Here is a 9,217-nt window from a genome sequence, read left to right on the forward strand (position 1 = left end):
AATGAATTATTGTGCATGCCAAATTAAGAGATGTTTGAAACTGGAACAGACTGGCTGGCTTCTTTTACTAAAATATAGCCATCCATTGGGTCGTTAAATTCCAGTGGTGCCTCAAGACACACTTTGGGATCCCTAAGCCTTAGGTAAACAGATGTGTTGCTCCGAGAAGAGTGCACATTCCAGATACATGGAATTTCCATGTGTAGGTGACGTACATATTTGGTGGTGGGTTTCCATGTGTGTTAGACACCTGGCTGACCAAGGTTCTTTGTAACATCCTCTGGATAGTCTCCAGTTTTACTGCAATACATTTAGGGATCACAGAGTATCTGTGCATTAAAGATTTATGAGGAATAAGCTGTTTTTAACAATTATTTTTCCAATTATTTATCATTCCAATAGGAACTCGATTTCACCTCAATAAAGAGACAGTTCCGCCAAATTTGCAGTTATCTGAAGATGGGACTGTAATTCACTACCATGAGCCATCTGTGGAAAATGAGAACCAACTGAATGAGTGAGTAACTACAATATTAACAACAACAACAACTTGGATTTATATAGCGCCCTCCACGATGGATGGCATCTCAGAGCGCTTCACAGTAACGGATCCCGGTGCCGAGCCAGGGGGAGGGGGAGGAAGGTGACCAAAGGCACGGTCGAAAAGAAAGGTCTTCAGCAGGGATCTGAAAATAGGAAGAGAGGGAGCGAGGTGAAGGGAGTGAGGAAGGGAATTCCAGAGCCTCGGGGCGTAGTGGCTGAAGGCACAGCTGCCGAGGGTGGAGTGGAGGACTCGGGTGATGAGGAGGAGGTCAGACCAGGAGGAATGAAAGCAACGGGCACTATTTTGAGGAGAGAGAAGGTCAGAGAGGTAGGGGGTGCAGAGGAGTGCAGGGACTTGAATACAAGGGTGAGGATCTTGAAGTCGATCCTCTCTGGGATAGGCAGCCAGTGCAGTCTGGCAAGGACTGGGGTGATCGGGGAATGATTTAAAGCCTTATTGAGCAGAGAAATTCCACAATATACATTTTTCTGTATTTTTGTAGTTTTCTACTGTTTTCTTTCAGACAGCAGATAATAATAATAATAATAATAATCCTTGCATTTGATATAGCGCTTTTCACGTCGGGAGGACGTCCCAAAGCGCTTCACGGAATATACTGTAAAGTGAATTGACTGTATATTTGTGGGCGAACGCGGCAGCCAATTGCGCACAGCAGTGTCCCACAAATAGTCGTAGATTGAAAATAACCAATTTATTATTGTTTTTTGTTTTTGGAGGGATTATTATTAGGCGTTTGGAGTAAGGAAACTTGCCCAAGGTTTCGCCCTGACCTGCCTGGAATTGAACTCAGGTCTCTCGCTTGCAAAGCGAGTGCTCTAACCACTGAGCTACAGGACTCCAGATCTTGAGGCATCAGATTACTGTGCTTAATTTTTACTGCAAAAAAAATATTTTTAGGTCGATGTTTTGCCCTCTGGGTCAAGGATTTCAGTTCTGGAAAATAGAACATTTTTTCTCTGGTAAAAAAACATACCATGCTAGTTTTGCGCATTTAACAGGTCAGGTGTAGCACAGATAAAATGCAGATTAAAGCTTCTTATAATCTGTTGCAAATTGAGTACAAACAGCTTCTGCTAAATGTTGAGCAGTTTCGTGCTGTGATCCCATCAGCAATTGGATTTAGATTACCCAGTCTTGTTTCTGGTTGAACTCCTAGCCAAAAAAGAGAAGAATTTTTTATCCTATAATTCTGTGTTATAGGACAAACAGTTCCACAAACAGCTTCTCCTCCAACCCCCACACCGTCTCTTGTGGTGTCCGTCAAGGCTTTGTCCTCGGTCCTCTCCTCTTCAACCTGCTCCCTCTTGGTTACATCATCCGCAGCATGGGGTCAACTTCCACATGTACGCGGACGACACCCAACTCTATCTCTCTGCCTCCACCTTCGACCTCAGGACCACTAATGTCCTGACAGACTGTTTGTCTGACATCAAGTCCTGGATGAGAGCCAACTTTCTACAGTTGAACGTCTGCAAGACCGAGTCCCTCCTGATTGGCTCGGACCAATATCTCCCCACCTCAGGCATTGGCAGCATCAGCATCCATGGATGCACACTCCACTTCACCAAGCCAGTCAGGAACCTGGGCATCTTGCTTGACCCTCAACTATCCTTTCTCCCCGACATCCGCGCCATGACCCACTCTGCCTTCCCCCACCTCCGCAACATTGCCCGACTCCGCCATTGCCTCACTCCTCAGGCTGCCAAAACCCTCATACATGCCTTCATTACATCCTGGCTCGACTATGCCAACACTCTGTTTGTTGGCCTCTCCAACTCTTCCTTCCACAAGCTGCAGATCATCCTGAACTCTGCAGCTCATGTCCTCTCCCACACCAGGCTCCGTGACCCCATCACACACACCCTCGGCCGACTCTAGTGGCTCCCCATCCCTCAGAAGATCGAAAATTCTTGTCCTCACCTTCAAGGCCCTCCATGGCCTTGCCCCGTCCTACCTCTCCGACCTGCTGACCCTTTATCATCCTTCCGTTCCCTCCGCTCAGCAGTCTCCGGCCTGCTCTATGTCCCCCACCTGGCCAGCCCCACCATCAGCAGTCAGGCCTTCAGCCTTCAGGAACTCCATCCCACATTCCCTTCGCCTCACTCCCTCTCTTGCCTCCTTGAAGGCACACCTCAAGAACCTCTTCTTCAACCGTGCCTTCGGCCCCTTCCTACCCTCCCTTACCCCAACCCCCACACCCACCTCCCACCGCTTGGGTCCTAATCCCTGACTGTTCAGCGCCTTGGGATGTCCTCCCGACGTGTAAGATGCTCTACAAATGTAATTTCTAAAGCACCTTACACGTTAGCTTCCAAACTCGGTCAGAAGAATGAAAAGGCAGTGTACTAACTGCACGATACATCCGGCAGTGAATGCCTGAAAGGGTGGTAGAAGCCGATTCGATAACAGCTTTTATGAGAGAAGTAGATAATTGTTTGGGGAGGACAAGGTTGCAGGGCTACGGGGAGAGAGCAGAGAAGTGGGACTGATTTGGGCAGCTTTTTTCAAAGAGCCGGCACAGACACGATGGGCCGAATGGCCTCCTTCTTTGCTGTATAATTCTAAGATTCTGTGATTCTATGAATTCTACTTTTAAAACCTGAAGGGACTTTTCTGAGAATTTGACATGCTTTATTTTTGCAAGTGCAGAATTTCTCTGTGAACGTTATCAATTATTCAAGGCATTTCCCCAGTTGCTTCATGTGATATGGAACTCTTTGAATTGCTTTTGTGTGAATTGAATTACTGTGTGTTGCCAGCTATTGTCTACAGAGTCCCTGCACTTCTTCAACAGATATCCTCCTGTTCTTGGTGAGCCGCTACCTACTTCTGGTCAACACTACTGGGAAACGACTGTGGACAGATGCCAAGCCTACAGAATAGGAGTAGCTTATCCCATTACAACAAGAAATTGTACACTGGGGCAAAGCCTGGCATCATGGTGCATGCGGTATTATGTAACACCAGCAGGGTATGGTTTTACTTTTACTAAATAAGAATGGGAGTGGTTAGAGCTAATTGACCTACACTTGGGTTTGGAATTCCAACTCGGTATTCTGCAGTTAAATCTTAGTCTTCAGACATTTACACTTAACCTAGAATCATAGAATTCTAGACAACAGAAGGAGGTCATTCGACCCATCGTGCCTGTGATGACTCTTTGCAAGAGCTATCCAATTGGTCCCACTCCCCCACTCTTTCCCTACCAAATAAGCCTTTGAGGATTGTTCCTACAACATACATAGCTTTAAGAACATCAAAAGGGATGGACTGAGAAGTCCATTCAGGTCATCAAAGCTTATTCCTTCTGTAGACCATATACAATCTGCTCCAGTATGCATTCTATTTTCTGAAAAAAGCTCTGAAGGTTTCTCCCCGCTTTCTAAATACAAATCAACCAAAATTCCTGAATTACTAATCATTATCCTACATTATTCATCCTAAACAAGCTGTCTTCCTTTGCACAGCATTACCAAGGTTAGAAATATCATTATCCATATTATCCTTAAGTCCCTCAGTAATGTTTTAACCAGATATTTATCCAGCTATTTATTCTTCTCTATTTATTTCCCTATCCACCTTAACATACTGATTCAGGCTTCAGCCTCTCTGTCCCCATGCTCTGGAACTCCATCCCACGGTCCCTTCGCCTCATTTCCTCCCTTGCCTCCTTCAAGGTCAGTTCAAGATCTTTCTCTTCGACTGTGCCTTTGGTCTCCCTCCCACCTCTCTGCCTTCCCTCACCCCTACACCACCCCTCCCCCATGCTCGGGCCCCGACACCCGACTGTTCAGCGCTTTGGGATGTCCTCCCGACGTGAAAGGCGCTCTATAAATGTAATTTTGTTGTTGTTGTTGTTGTTGTCATGCTGGGAATAATTTTTCTGACATCAACAACTCTCTGATATCTCACCTCAGTGGCTATTCTTATGGGTACCCTAAACATTGAGAGTTAACAAGCTTTTTGGACATGAGAATTATCAGATTGAGATTGTTCTTATTATTTAATGATCACATTAATAGACACTATTCTACAAGTATAAGCAATGAGACTCTGATTGATTTGTTCCTCCGGCACACATACGCATGTGCACACACATGCACACACACACACATGCAAGTGCTTAGACTAAGCATATTGAGGTCAAATGTAGTGTATCCAATTTTGTGGAGAGAATGCTACGCTTCTAATTTCTGTGTTTCTATCAGGGATCTCGTTACCTGTGACTGCATCGCTCAGCACCACACCATTTGCCCACTGAGGCCTTCAGGGAACATGTTCACCAATGGTGCAGTCACAGATAACGATATCCATGATAGAAAATATATTAGTTTGGCACAGAATTAACTGCTTTTGCTTATTCCAAAGGAACAATATTCTAAATGTAATATTTTGCAACTACAAAACACATTCTTGTTCCTCTTAACATTTGCCTACGAAATACACAGTCATTAATTTTACATAAATCTTTGAGATGTCTTCCAGGCACGAAAAGTGAAATATCAAATGCAAGTATTGTTATTGTAACAGGCTGAACAGGTGCAGATTTATGTAATCAGGTTAGAAATGATGCAGTTTAAATTACACATCCCTCTGTGTTACTTGGCAGATCAAATATAATACCCCTAACACAGCATAAAATAAATGCACTGCATAAAACAGTTACATCCTGTAAAATAGTCTTAACACTGCAGAGAATAATTACATTCCTTGCAATAATCCTACACTTTGTGAAGTAATATCATCCTGCTTGATATCAACCTTAGATCACATTAATCGGAACTCACAAGAACTGTCCTAGAAATGTACATAACGGGTTTCCAATGGCTCAATGGGTAAATGCATTGTGTGCTGTGATATCTTTTGCCGTTAAAATATACAGTCAATTCACTTTACAGTATATTCTGTAAAGCGCTTTGAGATGTCTTGAAGATATGATAAGATGTTATATCAAATGCAAGAAATATTTTATTATTATTCTTGCAATACAAGCTGGGAAGGTCCTGGATCTGATGGCTGATCTGTGTTGAGTTAATTGATCTTGGCCTTGGTTCTCAATGAGAGTCATTGCCACATTGTTCTGAATTAGGGAAGGAAAACAAATCAGGCAGAGTTCATGTTGCTAAACACTAATCCCTGCTGAAAGGCACCTGTATCACACTGATCTAGCCTGACATTATACGTTGGGTGAGGACAGAAATGAGTTCAATTCAGCTCCTGTGATAGGACAACAACAAATTACATTTGTATAGCATCTTTCATGTTGGGAAGACGTCCCAAGGCACTGAAATGCTGTGGGAAAACAATGACATGGCTGTGTAGATGCAGTATTTTGAACAACCTGTGCAAACGTTTAACAAGAGAGACTTCCTTAGATCTGTCCAGATCAAAATAGTGTGCACGGATTATCCTGAGGATGATTTAGTTAGTATAAGTTGAGTTGCTGATGGTAAGATAGTGCTTCATATATCTGCTCCATGCTTGTCCTCAGTTATTATTGCCTAACATGATTCTGCCTTTCACTAATTATGGATTGTGCATAATCCAAATTGCTTTTCTTCCTAATAGGCACAAGTACGAATTTCTTCACAACAGTGCAGCACATGAAGTCTTTATCACAGACTTTGTAACCAGAGTTGGTATTTTATTGAACGGTGATGGTAGTCAGCTGTCGTTCTTCAATGCCCAGAGTGGACAGTTACTTCATAGCTTCCAGCATCGATTCACAGATCTCATCTGTCCAGCATTTACTGTCGAGAAGCCTGTTTTTCTGGCTGTATGCACAGGAGCTGAATTACCTGAATTTGCTAAATGCAGCTAATGCCACCCATTTTCCTTGCTATCAAACTCCTTAATTGTCTACAATGTTGAACAGTAGCTGATGAAAGAAACTTGTTTTTTTTTGCAGGAGACAGTTTACTGTCTACCTCAGAGTTCAGACTCTGCAGTAAGTATTCCATGGAGGACACCACTAGCGTAATAGGAGAATACATAATCTGTGATATAAATTGAAGATTTGTACATCTTGTTGGATATGAATTATTGATAACTTAGTAATTACTGATTATTGACAGTAAATCTTAAGCCCACAATTTTATGAAGTGCTCCAACGGAAAAAGAGGATGTTCTTGTACCAAGTTACCAATTGTTTCAAAGCTTTGATTATCCCAAGGAAGTGATGCTGTTACCACCAAAACTGATTCCTCTGAGATCAGAGACTGCCAGACAAGGGGGCAGATTGCCAGGAATGATCTCACCTGGGAATCCATGCTAAATTGGTGCTTATTTCTTATCCCTTGGGTTTAGGCTTGCGTTACTCTATAGAGGTAAGCAGCAATATGGTAACTTATTGAACAATTTTGACACCTTCAAATTTTCACCTACATGCTGCTTTCTTTTTACTTAAAGTGGTTTCATCATAACTTTTTGCTGGCTTCAGTGAACTCTTTTTTTTGTAGAACAATTTGTAGAGGATGGGGAAGAGATGTGTTTTAACCCAGCGCAGACTGATTTAACTCCACAAATTATACATTTTGCCCATCTATAATATCCTACATTCAGGCTAAGGAGCCAAGTATTATTAATGAATTAATTGTTCATATTCTACCCATAGTGTTAGTGAGTTGAATAAAATGCTACTTTATTAATATATGGAAACTACATGTTCATGTCACAATATTGTATACATTTAGCAATACTTGTGTATGATACAGTACTAAGAAATTGCTGCTGTACTGTTATTATTGGGATTGTTTAAGGTATTCCATATTGGTTATCCTAGAGAAACGTATTGAAAGAATTTTTAGCCACGTTGTATTGGTAGAGCTGCTTTAATGAAAGGGGTATTTAACTGTGCCAACAGCATATGTGGGTGCATTCATGACTGGCAAGAAGAGCTGTTTACCCTTCAATGTGTTTACAACAGGATAGTGTAGTCATTTGAGATGAGGTTTTGGCTATCAGTCAGATATTTGCTATTTTGGATTGCTGTGATCTCTGTGTTGCCTTTCCTTGCAGTGCAATGTATTTCCCAAGACCAGTTAATAACTCTATGTCGCTCAGTGGGTAAAACACTGGATTTAAGAATATATCACATAAATAATCCTAAAATGTTGTTGTTATGACTACTTGATGCACTCAATAATATTTTACTTGCATTCCTTGGCAGCTGTCAATTATAGGAGACCTTTACCCCTATTCCTTGGGCAGAATTTGGAGTCGGGTCTTCATAACTGAAGAGCCAAGCATGGCATGGTGCCATAACCTACAATTGCATGTATTGTATATTTCCCATATTGGCCAGGCTGAAAAAAATCATGTAACTGTGAAAAAAAAAGCTATGGGCAGAATAAGCTTCTGCAAACATAACCCCCTTCTTAGAGAATTCCCCAAACTAGCTAATGCCTGGCCAACTCCAACTAAACCTAGTGTCATTGTGTTACCTAGGCAGGAATACTGGTTTGGGGAATGCAGGGATGCAAGAAATGGTGAGGGATGTGTGTGCTTTTACCCTATGGTCATGAGATGTTGACTCCTTTTGGCTTTGTCAACAATTAGATGAGAGGTAGTTCATAGTATAAAAAGGCAGTTCATCCTCTTCCCCCAAGGATGTGAAACAGATATGTGGTAATGTTTAGTATTGTATTTACTATAGTAATGCAGCATCTATTTTGCATACAGCTCATATATTTTCATATAGCTTGAGGAAATTCTGCCATAAAATATTTTGATCTTATTCACGCTTTGACTCCTGTCTGTTATTGCTGACAGCAGTGGAGAGGTTGTTCTTTGAAACTGTATAATACTAAACTTATGTACATAAGACTGGTTGATCTGTGTGCCTTCTTTGTCTAGTGTATTGTAGTTTTGCTTATATAATTACAAATTTAGAAGTGTGTCAAAATTAATAAAGTATATATTACAGTATTCTATCTATAACACGCTTTGGGAGACAAACAAAAAGCATATAGTGAGGGGCAGAGATTTTATATAGAGCTGTTTTATTTCATTTCTCATTCAAAGTACGTTACATCAAACATCACAGTGTTTGAGGGAATGCTATAGTGAAGCAATATATGGCTCACTGTTTGAATGGTTCCGATGCTAATTTGACACCTCAAGAATACAACTGCTATTTGAAGCTTTTTGCATTGGAGTGGATTTCCAATCTCCAAGAAACAAGAGAAATATAATCTTCTTTCTGAGACTGTGAGTGTCCCACTGTGTTTGTAGGAGGTTAAATATGGTTCTATTTATTGTACTGTAATATAGAGAATTTATTTTTATCATGTTGGTGTTTATTAGTATTTGAACAGGATGGGACATTGCTGTGCGCAATTGGCTGCCGCGTTCGCCCACAAATATACAGTCAATTCACTTTACAGTGTCTTCTGTGAAGCGCTTTGGGACGTCCTCCCGACGTGAAAAGCGCTATATCAAATGCAAGGATTATTATTATTATTATGTTTTAAGAGTCTGTACTGTTTGTAGCCCTATTAGAGATGAGACACCATTGTGCAATAATAATGAAGGAATTATGATTATTCATAGTTAGCAACAGTGCACTGCTCTTTTGATCATTCACTTCACAACTATTGTGGGATCTCATGTACAAATCGTCTGCTGTGTTTGTCCACATAAGTTGACAGCAAT

The 9,217-nt window shown here is 41.5% G+C and overlaps 1 protein-coding gene across 1 annotated transcript in view; it reads left to right on the top strand.

Annotated features, from left to right (window-relative positions):
- The window catches only part of LOC103177769 (cardiomyopathy-associated protein 5), a 49,700-nt gene extending 41,313 nt beyond the window's left edge, over window positions 1-8,387 (top strand). The window contains exons 11-13 of the mRNA XM_007892088.2: window positions 403-517; window positions 3,360-3,536; window positions 6,134-8,387. Of these exons, the coding sequence (XP_007890279.2) occupies window positions 403-517; window positions 3,360-3,536; window positions 6,134-6,386 (545 nt within the window). The 3' untranslated portion in view covers window positions 6,387-8,387. The remainder of the gene's footprint in view (window positions 1-402; window positions 518-3,359; window positions 3,537-6,133) is intronic.
- The last annotated feature ends 830 nt before the right edge of the window (window positions 8,388-9,217 follow it).

This window comes from Callorhinchus milii, unplaced genomic scaffold (assembly GCF_018977255.1).
Source record: "Callorhinchus milii isolate IMCB2004 unplaced genomic scaffold, IMCB_Cmil_1.0 Scaffold1, whole genome shotgun sequence".
Classification (NCBI taxonomy): domain Eukaryota; kingdom Metazoa; phylum Chordata; class Chondrichthyes; order Chimaeriformes; family Callorhinchidae; genus Callorhinchus; species Callorhinchus milii.